Source organism: Cyprinus carpio, chromosome B10 (genome assembly GCF_018340385.1).
Source record: "Cyprinus carpio isolate SPL01 chromosome B10, ASM1834038v1, whole genome shotgun sequence".
Taxonomy (NCBI): domain Eukaryota; kingdom Metazoa; phylum Chordata; class Actinopteri; order Cypriniformes; family Cyprinidae; genus Cyprinus; species Cyprinus carpio.
In genome coordinates this window covers 13465071-13479524 of record NC_056606.1, presented here as the reverse complement: position 1 = coordinate 13479524, position 14454 = coordinate 13465071, and the positions used below count along the sequence as shown (strand labels likewise).

General features: G+C 35.4%; 1 protein-coding gene across 8 annotated transcripts in view; it reads left to right on the top strand.

The window, feature by feature from the left end:
• The window catches only part of auts2a (activator of transcription and developmental regulator AUTS2 a), a 333955-nt gene that overhangs the window by 59287 nt on the left and 260214 nt on the right, over window positions 1-14454 (top strand). For all 8 annotated transcript variants that reach the window (XM_042732629.1, XM_042732628.1, XM_042732632.1 and 5 more), the window contains one exon: window positions 13687-13892. In XM_042732629.1, coding sequence (XP_042588563.1) covers window positions 13692-13892 — 201 coding nt within the window. In that variant the 5' untranslated portion in view covers window positions 13687-13691. The remainder of the gene's footprint in view (window positions 1-13686; window positions 13893-14454) is intronic.

The following is a 14454-nucleotide window of genomic DNA, read 5'->3' as shown; positions in this document are numbered from 1 at the left end:
GTATAATTAATGGAACCAAACTGTAGAAAAAGTAGAGTACTGATAAATTTGAGGAGAGGAACACAATGTAAGGTGATATGGATTATGCGATCTCTCGCTCGGTGGCTGTTGCTGGCTAGACTTCATCAGCAAAATGTACTGATCTGCTTTCTCTACCTTGTTGCTAGGCAACATTGCCTGTACGACACAAGGGGCTCAAGCCATGGAATCCCGCAAGCGGACTGGCATGAGGTCACCAAAAAGGTTTATGGGAACATATTTATGGGGCTGTGTGTGTGATGTATTTCGCTCATGATGTATTTCATTCTTTTTATTGTTTCTCAAATGTGTTTTCGATTAAAATGCACAGCGTTTTTTCCATTGTAGCGCACTGAGGTAATGTTAGCACTAACTGCTCTTCTTTTTTGTAGGGCCTGCAATTTTTTAGATGTTATCGGCTCGATACAAACAGATGAGAATAGAATGGCAGTAGGATCTTGACCACTGGAAAGCAGTGTGTGAAAAGAGTGTGAGATGGAATTCAATATGAATTGCACCCACTAATATTTCTGTTTTATTAAAATTCAGCTCAGCTCTGGTTATTATGGTTATTATGCTCTTCTCTATCATTTGATAAGATTACTAATAGGAAATACACAGAAACATCTATCTCTTTGTAATTAAAATTCTTCTAACGTAGGGCTGGACAATTAATCGAAAAGTAATTGAAACCGAAATTCAGAAACTCTAACCGACGTATTTTTCCCATGTTGGTTATTCCGGTTTTTCAATCCTGTTAATACTTTCCTCAGGGTTGCCAGGTCTGTGAAAACAAAACAAGCCAGATTGCTATTGAAAACTAGACCAAAACTAGCCCAATCATGTTTTTCCCCAGCGTTTTCCCCTCCGTCGGATCGCTAAGGGCGATTGCTTTAATTAAAAAAATGGACTGAAAAAAACGTGACTCTGTCCAGACAGCGGCATGGAAGCAACATAGAACTTGAACTCTGAGTCATCTGAGCAACCAAAGCAGTGTTAAAATATGCTTTTTACATATTTTGTAATGTGAAAATATCCTTTTTACATTCAAACTGAAATGTGACTTTTTTCATAAGATGTTTTCATTTCAAGAAATGTGAGCTTTGATTTAAATTGTTCTAAAAATTCAATGAATAACCATAGTTTGTTTCCTTCAGTTAAATCACAAAGATAAGAAATGCACTCTTTAATTAGAAAAAATATCCCACCCTTGATAGTTGAGCATATTTACAGTATAAACCTTCAGTGAAATATGAGGCCAAATAAATAAAACTATCATTCATTAATCGTAATCGAGGTAAAATGTTTGGTTAATCGAGATTTTGATTTTAGGTCCTAATTTAATGACTATTTTCCACAGCAAATACGGCAGACTTTGGTGAACAAGGCACAACCTATAATAAAATTTACATGGAAAGTTGTGTTTCTTGGTACAGTGCTATACATGTGCAATTAACATCTGGATTGTGGGTAGCAGTGTTAAAATCAACATGCAAAATTAATGCTTTTTTTAAATTAATTCAATTCAGTTCATTAATTAATGCATTTTTTTTACTGAATTGGCCTTTAAGTTGTGGGGAAGAAGTCGTGGGTCCTAATGGTTAGAGTCGGACTCCCAAAAGGGTTGTGAGTTCGAGTCTCGGGCCGGCAGGAATTGTGGGTGGGGGGGGAGTGCATGTACAGTTCTCTCTTTCAATACCATGACTTAGGTGCCCCTGAGCAAGGCACCGAACCCCCAACTGCTCCCCGGGGCGCCGCAGCATAAAATGGCTGCCCACTGCTCCGGGTGTTTCGGAAGTGTGTGTGTGTGTGTTCACTGCTCTGTGTGTGTGCACTATAAATGTAGAGCACGAATTCTAAATAACTCACTACAAATCTTTCCTGAAAAACATACTCTAAAGTGGTGACAGTTTGGTTTGATTGTGACTCAAAACTCAGTTGAGCTGCCTCCCTATACATCTTTTTTGGGCAGCATACTGTGAGTGTATATTCACACCTGCCTGTGTTGCCAAAGGTTTCAAAACATCTAGATTTCAACATCCAGACAAAAACCTGTGACTTCTCTGAAGAGAAACAGAACAACAGTGAGCATAAACAATGATCACAGCATAAACCAGTGATGGAGTGTATCGAACAATTTGCTGACCGATGAGCTGCCATTTTTATTGATTTGACATCAGCATAAAAGCACACCATCTTAAAACAGACTGCAGGATCTAGTGTGTTTAGTGGAGTGTTTGAATATGTAATGAACCTCAGGACTCCTGAGGCGTTAGTGTGGATTACTGCCCATGAGTCACTGCAGCTAGAGAGAAAGAGAGAGAAAGTAGGTTAAAAGGGTAAACTGATAGAGTGTGTGTAATAAGTGGGGAGCAAAGCTCTTCTTTAGAAGCCTTTGTAACATTGTGTGTGCGGGTGTTGTTAGCCTGCGGGTGAAGAATCAGGTCATGTGTCACAGTGAATGGACAAACCCTCAGTGAGAACATTGTTCATATTGCAGCCTTACTCAGCACTAGACTACACCACTAACATGCTGTCTACAACACACACTCTGTTCACTAACAATACACAGTCTGCTACATTACAGTAAAAATCCATTGCGCATTGTATACTGTCACACTATACTTCCTATAGAGACAGAGCGTATTTAGGCCATGCCTGTACACCTTGTCACATAGCATTTTTAGGCATTGCTCTGTTTTTTTATATAAGTCAGAAATGACAAGGAGGCAGCTTCCCGCAATAGAAAGTCAATAGAGAGCGTTGGATTGTCGTCCCAACCCCAACCCCCCACCCCCACAGGTGGGTATGGTCTTCAGATTATTACACATTGCGCTCTGTCTCTACAGCCTAGTTAACATTGCACCACATACTACTAATTTTTAAACCTTTGATGTAATACAGAAGAGCATAGCATTCATTTTTTATTCTGTTGTTTATACTGTAAATTTTTCAGCAATATCCTAAATGAACAAGTGTTTATATAAAAAATCACTTGATTGAATAAATCAGTGATTCATATAGACAGTCGCTTATTTTATTGTAAGAATTAGTGTTTCAATCAGTTTAACCGAGTGAATTATTTATTGTCTCACTCATATAGAATCACTTTTTAAAAGAAGGCAGTTGTTGCTACTTCTTTTTTAAAGAATTTTCTACTTCTATTCAGGATACATTAAATTCATCAAAACTGACAGTAAAGACATTTATAAACAAAACATTTCTATTTTAAACAAATGCTGTTCTTTTGAAATCTTTAAAAAAAAAAAAAAAGGATCTTGTTTTCCACAGAAATATTAAGCTCCACAGATGTTTTCAGCATTGATAATAATAAGATATTTTTCCTGGGCAGCAAATCAGCATATTAAAATGATTTCTGAAGGATCATATGATGATGTAAGTAATGATGCTGAAAATTCAGCTTTGCATCACAGGAATAAATATTTTAAATTAGAATAATATTTCACAACTACTAGTATTTTTACTGTATTTTGTAGAATCCTTTCAAAAATAAAATAAAATTTGATAATGCTTTTGTTATCATAATGGGCTATTAAAGTGTACACTTTATTTGACCTATTTAACTAAATTTAACTTAACATTACTATTTTATGTGCAGTACAAACAGTGAAATAGGCCTCGTGTGAACTCATTGCAGTGTCAAGCATAGGCTGGGGATCAAACATGAGAGCCATGAACAATTATTCATCATTTTGTACTCATCAGTTATAAAGCTATTAGATATTTAATAATTACCCCCAGAGCCCCTTTTGAGTTTTCCCTTATTTTTCATCCTGATGTTGAAAAACTGGCTGAAGCCAGCTGTTGGAAAAGTGTTTTATCCCGTAGAATTAAATGACTATTATAATCATGTTAATTGCCTTGGCTAAATCCAGACGTTGCTCTCGGACCAACTGATTCTTTTGTCTCATGTGAATTTAATTAAAAGACTTTGCCCTCTCATAACATAAAAGGCAACTCTCACGAAGCAACCTGTTTGGCAGCTTTTGATGTGCTCTTGAGTTGCTCTTTGATGCTTCTCATCTTGTGGTGTGATTGTATGGCTTAGAACCGCAGGAGAGCACTTTGCTAATCATTTAGTTCACAAAAAAACCACGCTAAAGCAACTCCAGACTGCATATTGTTTAGTTTTAGTATCATCTATCATGCTGCAGTATGCTTGGTTTAAAACACAAGGATATTTTTCACAATATTATTTTATGTTCCATGCAAATAAAGTCAAACAGTTTTGGAACAAATGGAATCGCATTTCCGCAATTCCAAGATTACATGATTTTTTTTTCTCTCTGAATTGTTTACTTTGTCCGCCACCACCTAATAAAAAAAAGTGCTTTGTCCCAATTCGCCTACTATCCGTCCTAAATAGTATTCGAAAATAGAGCTAGTATGTCCCAAATCATAGTAAGTAGAAAAGAGTATGCCGAAAATTCCCAGATGGTCTACTACTTGACATTAAAATTCGAAGTGCAGATCGATGCGCATTCTAACAGTTAATATTGCCCACAACACATTGCACGGTGGGTTTTTTTTTTTTTTGGCAAAAGTTGCAATTACCTTTTTTTTTTTTTTTTTTTTTTATTTTTTTTTTTTTTAAGTATCCTGGGGTGGAATCATGATTCCATAAGAATGACATAGGGTAAGTTTATTACAGAATTTTAAATTTTAGTTGAACTGTCCCTTTAAGTCATAAATTAGGATGTTCTAAATGAGATCATAACTGAAATCCTCATGTTACTAAACAGATAAGATAGGATTCTGGGTTCCCTTAATAGGACCCCTGGTGAACATTCGTTTAAAAAAAAGCTAGTTCTAAAAAGTTCTGTGTCATAGAATGTGATGAAAATACGTTTCGGCCCAGATCTCTGCTATTAAAGGAACAGCTTTGTTACAGTGAATCTGTATAAACTGCCCAAGCGTGAATGACCTACTTCCCCCCCATGGTCACAGACTGCTTCATTCGTTCATTTGTTTATTCATTCCCTCGCTTCCCCCCGCCGCTCCCTCCATCTGTCAGCGATTGAGCTCCATTACTTGGACGGAAGGAGGCAGAGGGCTTCAAAGCACAAGCTCCTCTCCCTTCCTGTCAGGGTGATTGATTTCAGAACAAGATGTTTGCCTTTCATGCCGACCATGCATGACCTCTTCGGTCTGTATGGGGTCTTCATTTCCCCTTCCCTCTAAGGATTCACACTCTTTAGATAGGCCAGGCCTTTAATTAGTTACATCTTTAAACCTGCTCTTATCGTTCTCCGTATTGCTTATTGAGTCGAACTAATGAAATATTCTCTTTGATGAGTGGCGGATGGTGGAGGGTGGTTGACCTTTGTTGTAATAGAGTTGATTTTTTTAACCTGCGTTTGAAGGCCATCGGCTTGTTCTCCCCTGCTGTTACTAAAGCAATGAGTCACAAGAGGCCATGGTAAAATCAGTGTAATGCATGGCCTCGAGTGGCTGAGTGAGTGAGTGTGTGTGTGTTTTAACAGCATATATACACTCTTAAGTTCTCTCTCTCTTACGCTCAACTAGGCTGCATTTATTTAATAAAAACTACAGTAAAAGCAGTAATATTGTGAAATATTATTACTATTTAAAAACACTGTTTACTAAGTTAATATTTTAAAATCTAATTTATTCCTATGAATTTTCAGCAGCCATTACTCCAGTAGAAATACTCATGAAATGTCTTATTTTTTCTTATTATCAATTTTGGAACTAGTTGTGTTGCTTTATATTTTGTGAAAACCTTTTTTGTTTTCTTTTTTTAAGAATTGAATTCTTTGATGATAGTTCAATTAACCAGTCTTTTATTTTTATAGAAATCTTTTAGAACATTGTAAATGTACTCTTTTTTCATTTAATTTATTACATGAAATGTTAATACTAAAAAGTCTGATTGTTTTTTTTTTTTTTAAGTGTTGTTAACTGATGAATGATTATAACATTGACAGCCAATCAAAAGTCATCCTGCTTAAAGAGATGACCAAACTGCAGCGCATGCTTATAATGAACAGAACACTGTCATCCTTTGGTGTGGACGATAATACAGTTATCATTGTTATCTTTAAAGTTATTGTACTTGTTGTGAATGGGCCTTTATTCCTATCATACACCATTTCCACCAGAATATTTATTTAATTTTCTGAAAAAAACAAGACAGGAACTTGCTAAAGCATGTGTTTGCAGTGTAGAGCGTGACTCAGTGAGAAGACAGATGGACGTGTGGTGTTTACTCACTCATGTGGAGGGCACAGGTCCCTCTTCCTCTCATTTCATCTACTTCACCCCCTCCATCCATCTTTGGAATGGAACTAAATTGCTGTTATGTTTTCTAAATCGGCGCCTGCTTGGTCACAAAAGCCTTTTGCTTCTTGCGCAGTCTCAAAGCAACACTTTATGTCTTGTGCTTTCCTGTTAGTGCAGTTTTTTCGTTATTTCTTTCTCTTTTTTTTGACTAAAGAAGTAATATCTTCCCTGAGGGCCACAGATAAGACTAATAAAACAGAGAGGCCATAGACAGAATCTCTCTCTCCATCTCACAAAAGCCTGTGTAGTTACGCTTGGCAGGGGAACTGAGCCCTGGAGTGGCTCTGCTGTAGAACAGAGGTTTAATCACTGAATGGGATCGAAGTGCAGGTCTCCCATGCTGTTCTCTTTCTGTCTCTCTCATTTACTGTTGGGTAAAGGGAGTGGGAGTTTTCCTGTTTGCTTCGTCAGCATCCCCTGCATCTGTAGGATAGTGAGCATAGCCCTCATATGTGTCACTAATGAATCAGGAGGATGTTTTAGCACCACACCGCAGAGGAAAAAGTACCTTAGATTATTATCACGGGTTGGGAAACAGCACGTTATAGAATAAATAGTATGTCACATACTGTTTATGTTGTCTTTCTACAGCAGTTTTTATTTTTTTGGTCCTAGGCAAGATAAGACAAGAATAAAAATGTTTTATTCTTTACATTAAATGACATTACTTACATATTTTTTTCACAGTTTACCCTAATTTTAATGTTAATTATACATGAATTATAATATTGTTTGTTCCTAATGCATGTAATAATTATACTAATAAGTAGAAATAAATTGATTCATAATTTATACACACATTTTTGTCATTATTATTATTATTATTATTTGTTTATATTATTTTAAATGTATTTGTTTTTTTGTCTGTTCATCTTCGGAACACAAATTAAGATATTTTTATGGAATCCGAGAGCTTTCTGTCCCTGCATAGACATCAACGCAACTACCACATTCAAGGCCCAGAAATGTAGTAAGATAGTGTTTGGCGATATTGTCATATCGTCAGCCTGTGAGATCGCGATACATGAGCAATATTATCGTTCTAATTTATTTAATTATTTATTTACTTAGTTTCATTGCCGGAAAGCGAACCAACTCCAGTGTAAGCCTAAAAGCAGCTTAATGTATTTAATATGACTGAATTTGTATTTGACATGATACCAAATTAATAGAAACATCGTAAGTTACTAATTATAATTCTTACATTTTCTCAGTTATTCAAAAAGCAGCTACAGAAAACGAGCAAAGGACATTACATTACCAAAGAACATCATCACAAGCTCAGTCTAGCGTGAGTCTACACTGTATGATGAATAAATCTTTTATACATCGCACATACATCTGCAATTTGTTGTTTATGATGAGAAAATTTGTGAGTTAGAATTCAGTCAGCGCATGCTGAACAACGGAACTCTGCTGTTTTAGTGATGACTTGTCTGAATGCCTCTGATTGGCCATTGCATTCATAAGCTCAGCATAATCGTGTGTGACTGGTTATAATAATGCTTATAATAATTTAGAACATTTTTAAAATAGTCTATGTGACATCAGTGGTTCAGCATTAATTTTATGAAGCTACGAGAATACTTTCAGCACAGAGAGAACAAAAATAATGACTTTATTCAACAGTGTCTTCTTTTCCGTTTCAGTATTCGACACGTTAACGAGAATACCATGACGCATAAAGTCATTATTTTTGTTTTCTTTGCACACAAAAAGTTTTCTAATAGCTTCATAAAATTAAGGTTGAACCACTGATGACACATGGACTGTTTTAACACTGATGACACATGGACTTACTATCTTTCTGGGGCTTATACATTTCAGTTGCATTGCTGTCTATGCAGGGTCAGAAAGCTTTAGGATTTCATCAAAAATATCTTATTTTGTGTTCCAAAAATGAACGAAGATCTTACGGATTTGGAACGACATGAGGGTGAGTAATTAATGACAGAATTTTTCATTTTTGGGTAAACTATCCCTTTAACTAACTAGAAAACTAAAAATATACCTATACACACGAAACCCATTTATTTTTCAAATATGAAAAAACTCGACCGTGTTTTTTTTTTTTTTTTTTTTTTTTTTTTAATTCGTATGTTGTCTTGTTCATTTAATTCAGCACAATGAGTTGATTTTATGGTAGTTAATTTTTACATGAATACTGTCTTATTTTTACTTCATAATTGGGTAATATTTTCAGTAAAACCTTCAGCATCTATAGCATTTTCATTTTCTAATGTTTTAACAATTATAATATTTTTAGAGTGTTTACAATTTTAGTATTTTTAACTGATTTTGATAAGGTCCTTTTTTAATTTTTGCATTCAAAAAAGTTTTGGATTCAGAATTTGCTTTGCTGATAAATCTGAGGGGGCATGTCTGCGCATTTGTCTATCTGTCTGTTGTCTGAATGTGTCTCTTTCTGTTCAGACATCATACATTTTTGTGGTGAAGGAGATGAAAAATAAAATCTGTGTAGACTGTAAAACCTACTTTGCACTTGAAAGCTGCTGTCTTTGGGTGGTGGTGTGTGTGAGAGAGTACGGAGGTGTTTTTAAGTCCCCACAGCAAAAGAAGAACTTCTAGAAAGCAAGGCAGCAAAGTGAACTCTAGGGAGCTTGTGTGTTATGTGTATTTGTGGGTAGATCTAGGGCTGTTCTTGTATCCAAAGATTACATCGCTAAATCTCTTGGGAAATGGCAAAAAATATACAAATAAAACAAAAAATTAAAACAAGTTTTCTCAGAAATGGAAGCCACTCTTTGTCTTAACATAGCGGAATTTGAAAGCAGGTTTTTTTCTTTATTTGAAGTTTTTTTTGCACTCATTCTGAATGTTAGAATGATAAACATTTTGTCCTATCAGTATGTGCTATACAATAAGAATGCTACAGACAAAGGAAGGCAGATATAAGAGTTTTCTAGAATAACCAAAAAAGTAGGTTTTGATATTTTTTCCAACGATAGACTAGACAAGTATAGATGAGCAAACCCAGTTTATCGTCAGATGTTTTCCCAGAGTGAACTTCTAATGTTTCCTCTACCAGCATCACATGTTGTTACACTTAATTCACACTGAAAGATGCACATTAGGGCCAGATGTGCTTACAGATGGATGGATTGATGAAGTTTGCCATGTTGTCGAAAGATCATTGTAGTTCCTGCAGAAGAAAACCTCATCGAATTAGGCCCATCCGTTGAATTATGTGTCCCAGAACCACCTTGGCTGTGGTTCAGCACATTCTCGAGTGCTAGTGATCATGGACGTGATTGCTGTGGAAAAGCCATTCAAGTTCACGCACAGTATACTTGACAAGCTCACTTTCCATATCCTTTATGATCTCATATGCTTTTCTGTCATTTCAGCCAGTTTCCAGACCCCCCCCATATTCCTCCAGCCTCTAAAGTCTCCCTTCATACATCAATGCCTATTGTATGCTCTTATGTCCTTTTTGATTGAACTTGGATGCATTTTGAAGAAAAAAAATAATAAAAAAAATAATAATATAAAATAATTACACCCAAACAAAAACATTACGTTTTGCTAATAATTTACACAATTTCAGGCCATCCAAAATGTAGTTTCTTTTTTTCTGGGAAGAGATTTGGAGAAATTTAGCATGACATCACTTGTCCATCAATGGGTGCCGTCAGAATGAGAGTCCAAACAGCTGATTAAAACATCAAGCACCCAGCTTTTTACTTCACAAGACTTTAATTGATAGACTGGAGTTGTGTGGGTTACTTGTGAATTATTGTGATACTTTTATCAGCTGTTTGGGCTCATTCTGACGGCACCCATTCACTGCAGAGGATCCATCCAGTAAGTGATATAATGTGACATTTCCTCATATTTGTTCCAATGAAGAAAGAAACTCATCTACATCTTGGATTGCCTGAAGGTAAGTACATTTTGAGCAATTTTTAATTCTCGGATGAGCTATTCCTTTTAATAGATACAACTGCAAACAATATATAAACAACTCAAAACAAAAAAAAAAACATATCAAAAAATAAAAAAACTCATATTTAAATTATTATTATTTTTTTTTTACTGCAATTATGAGTGATATCTTGTGGTCAAAAGCCTTGTGGGATACACAGTTTTGTCTGTTCATTTAAATATTCCATGCCTACATATTGCTTCCTTTCAAATATAGTAAGTAGTATGTCTGAACATATCCTTGTCCTCGTCTGAATGTCATTTAAGAGGAACCTCTCCTCTCAAGCAGCTGAAATGAATCAACTACGGCTTGATTTTTTGAGTCTGAATGATTCTGATCGCTGAATAGAGAGATACGGCATGAATAGAGGTTGTCCCTCAGCACAAATACCCAGAGTGCTCTATCAGAGCTGAAGAGTTGATGGCTGGTTATCAGCCTGTCGTATCTTGCAGTCCTGACATGCTCCGTCTGCTCAGCCGAGAGTTCTTTTGATGTTTCTGACTTCAAGTACATGAACAAGGCTATTAAACATGTAATGTCTCTGAAGCATGTAATCTGATTTGGTACATAAGTTTAACATGATGGATCAGTCCCGCAGGCGGATGAGGGCTGATGGTGTATCTCCTCTCAAACACACACACACGCTTGCACAGTAGAAGGTTTGCATCAGATACAGCAAAACACTTTGCTTTACATTTGAGAAATGGTGAATTTAATCACCTGGAGGCTTGAGTTGATGCAATATAAACACACAGATGTGTATATAACCATTTCCTCATTTTTAATTTTATACACATACCTTCTGATGAAACTGAAGGCTTTTAAAACTACTGTCTGATTCAGAGAAGAAACATTCATGTGAGCCATTACTCATTTTTATCGCACACCAACGTTATTTTACTCACACACACGCACAGAGCTTAAAATGAAGAGCGTAAAAGGAGCTGTCATTTTAGAAAAATGGCTGAGCTCTTGAAAACAAGATAAAAAGGACAGTCTTCTGCATCTCTGAAGTTAGATATGAAAACCTTGGCCCTGTGGAGAGGCGTATGATCATTACTTTTACATTAAAAACAGCACTTTGCTGCCCATCATTTTGTAACTGGTCTTGTATTTTTGGACAAAGCTTGTGATAGTTTATTTCACCATTGAGATTGCTTAAGAGTGTGTCATTAGAATAGTTTTGTTATGCCTTATGTTGTAAGTTGCGTGTGAAAAGCGTTAAAGCAGAGATGTTTTAAACTACAGTAGCAAAAAAAAAAAAAAAAACATTGTTTTTTGTGAATCACTTCAGACTGTCAGCTTCAGTGAATCAATTCAAAACTCAGATTCAAGGATTCATATGCTTCTTCATTCAAAAATGTTTCCAGCAAAAAATGTTTTTAATATGAAAATACACATCCATTCATTTTCAAATGTTTGGAATGAATAAGACATTTTAATTTGTTTGAAATAAGTTTCATATCCTTACCAAGGCTGTATTTATTTGATTAAAAACAGTAAAGACATTATTGTGAAATATTATTAAAATTTAAAATAGCTGTTTTCTATTTTGATATATTTTTAAATGTAATTTATTGCTGTGATGTCTTTAGTGTCACATGATCCTTCAGAAATCTTTGTAATATGCTGATTTGGTGCTCAAGAAACATCTATTATTATTATCCATGTTATAGATAGTTGTGCTTAATATTTTTGTGGAAACCGTGATACATTTTAATGTTCTTTTCTTTAAATATATTCTTTTATTTTCATCATGCATTAAATATTCTGAATCTCTAAGGGTTGCTAAGTCACTGCGCTGTTGCTTCTAGTAGGCGTTCCAACTCTGAACTGTATCGAATGTCTCACTTTCCTTTCCTTTAGTGTACTGTTTTGGCACGGGAAGTATCTATCTCTCCATAGCTGGAGTATAATAATGTAATTGATTGCTTCTGTAAGCAGAGATATGTGAAGATACACAGCTCCCCTGCAGAGATGAGCTTTGTCATATTGAATATTGATCTTCCTGTCTAGAGTCCTCTGTGGATGAGAAAGTTCTGGAGCGCTGCTCCTCTGCTTCCTCTGCTGTATTTCAGACTCCTTTTATCCAAATGCTTGTTTTTCTGTGGTGTAAAGATTATTTTATTTAGCAGCTTGGCAGAACAATGTTTGCTGTAGGTAGACAAGTATACGCCTACTGAAGTGTGCACTACTTAAGTTGTGTAATGTGTTTTAGTACAAACAATATCTTCTTGCTGTTTATTAATGGTCTTTACTGTTTATTAATCTTCTTGCTGTGTCCTTTATTAACCCTGGTCCCTTTACAAATGACATGAAATAGCAACCAAAAATAAAAAATTTCAGCTTTTTGACCATGGATAGACAGAAATGCAACTGATACATTCAAGTCAAATAAATTATCCTACATCTTTTTGACCATGGATAGACAGAAATGCAACTGATACATTCAAGGCCTAGAAAGGTACAGTAGTAAGAACATTGTTAAAATAGTCCATGTGACATCAGTGATTCAACCTTAATTTTATTATGCTACAAGAATACTTTTTGTGCACAAAGAAAATAAAAATGACAGAATTTTAATTTTTGGGTGATCTATCCCTTTAAAAAAATTGGGTTCGGTAATATATTTATAAAGGAATCTCTTTTGCTCAACAAGGTTGCATTTCTTTGATCAAAAATACAGTAAAATTGTAATATTTCTTGTGAAATTTCATCATTACTCCAGTTTCAATGTCACATGATCCTTCAGAAATCACTCTAATATGCTGACTTAAACATTGCTTATTATTATCAATGTTGAAAACAGTTGTGCTGCTTAATATTTTGGTTGAAACCATGATCCATTCTTTTTTGATTCTTTGATTTAATAGAAAGTTCAAAAGAATAGTGTTTATTTGAAATTGAAATCTTCAGTAAAGTAATTATAACTATTTTTACTGTCACTTTTGATCAATTGAATCTGCCCTTGCTATATAAAATAAAAGTATTAATAGCTTTTTTTCCTTCTTGTTTTTTTATTTTACTAAGCCCAAACGTTTGAATGTTGGTGTATAGTGGGAAATACTTTCTGGAAAGGCTTGATTTTATTTATTGAAATTTAATTTAATCTTGAGAAGTGTACATTATTATAAGACATAATAACACTTTTTGTCTTCACCCACTGAGCCTTAGTCAAGTAAGTAGTCAGAAAAGCCATTTTAGAGGCTTAAAAGTTCTTACATTTTGATATAATTTTTTTTTTTTCTGTAGCGTAACACATACACTAATGAATTTCACACCGTAAGATTTATTATGAAAAGAAAAAAAATCCATTTTGATGGCATGTGTCAAAATGTTTAATCCAAAAGTAGTGTTATACGCTCATATCTGTTTTTTTGTTGGTTTGTTTTTGACAGAAGACATGACCCTGAAGCCTCACGAGCGGAGACAGAACCAGGCAGGACCGCTGCGCAAGAAGAAGCCCGGCCGAGTGCCGAATGGGCTGAGCTTGGACCTCAACCACAACAACCACCAGCACCAGCACTCTGACCAGGAGAACAACCCTCGCCTGGCCCATACACACAGCAAGAAGAAGAAACACCTGCAGAAGAAACACCGACCTGTGAGTCCAACTTTCTCTTTTCAAACAGGAAAACGCAACACTGGGGGACTTGTATTTGGATGATTTGTTTCCTAAAGATTTTTCACAGTGCTTTAGCACATGGTTCAGAAAAACTTTTCAAAAACATCTTTCATTTTTATTTTCTGTTAGTAATCTTAATGCTTCAACCTCCACTTACATCTAATTACAGTTTACTTCATTGAGTTTACGCTTCTTTGTTTCAGTGTTTGTATGAATTTCTTTCTTTATAAAATTAAATCATGATTAGCTTGTGTATTGAGATGATGTTAACCTACAGTCATCTTCATTTCTCGAAGCCGCATATAATACCAGTCCGTCTTCGCTAACAGTGACTGAACAACAGAAGAGGTGCCACAATCTGACTCCATTAAGGTGGAGCTCATTTGAATCGAGTAATTGCCGCTGATCATTAGCCGTCTCTGTAGCAGCCGAAGACTTATTACTGATCTAATCAGAGGAGTTCATTAATATGACACCAGGTTTTACAGGCAGGCTGGGGGTTTGTTGGGTCTTTCTGACATTACACAATGACAAAAGTATG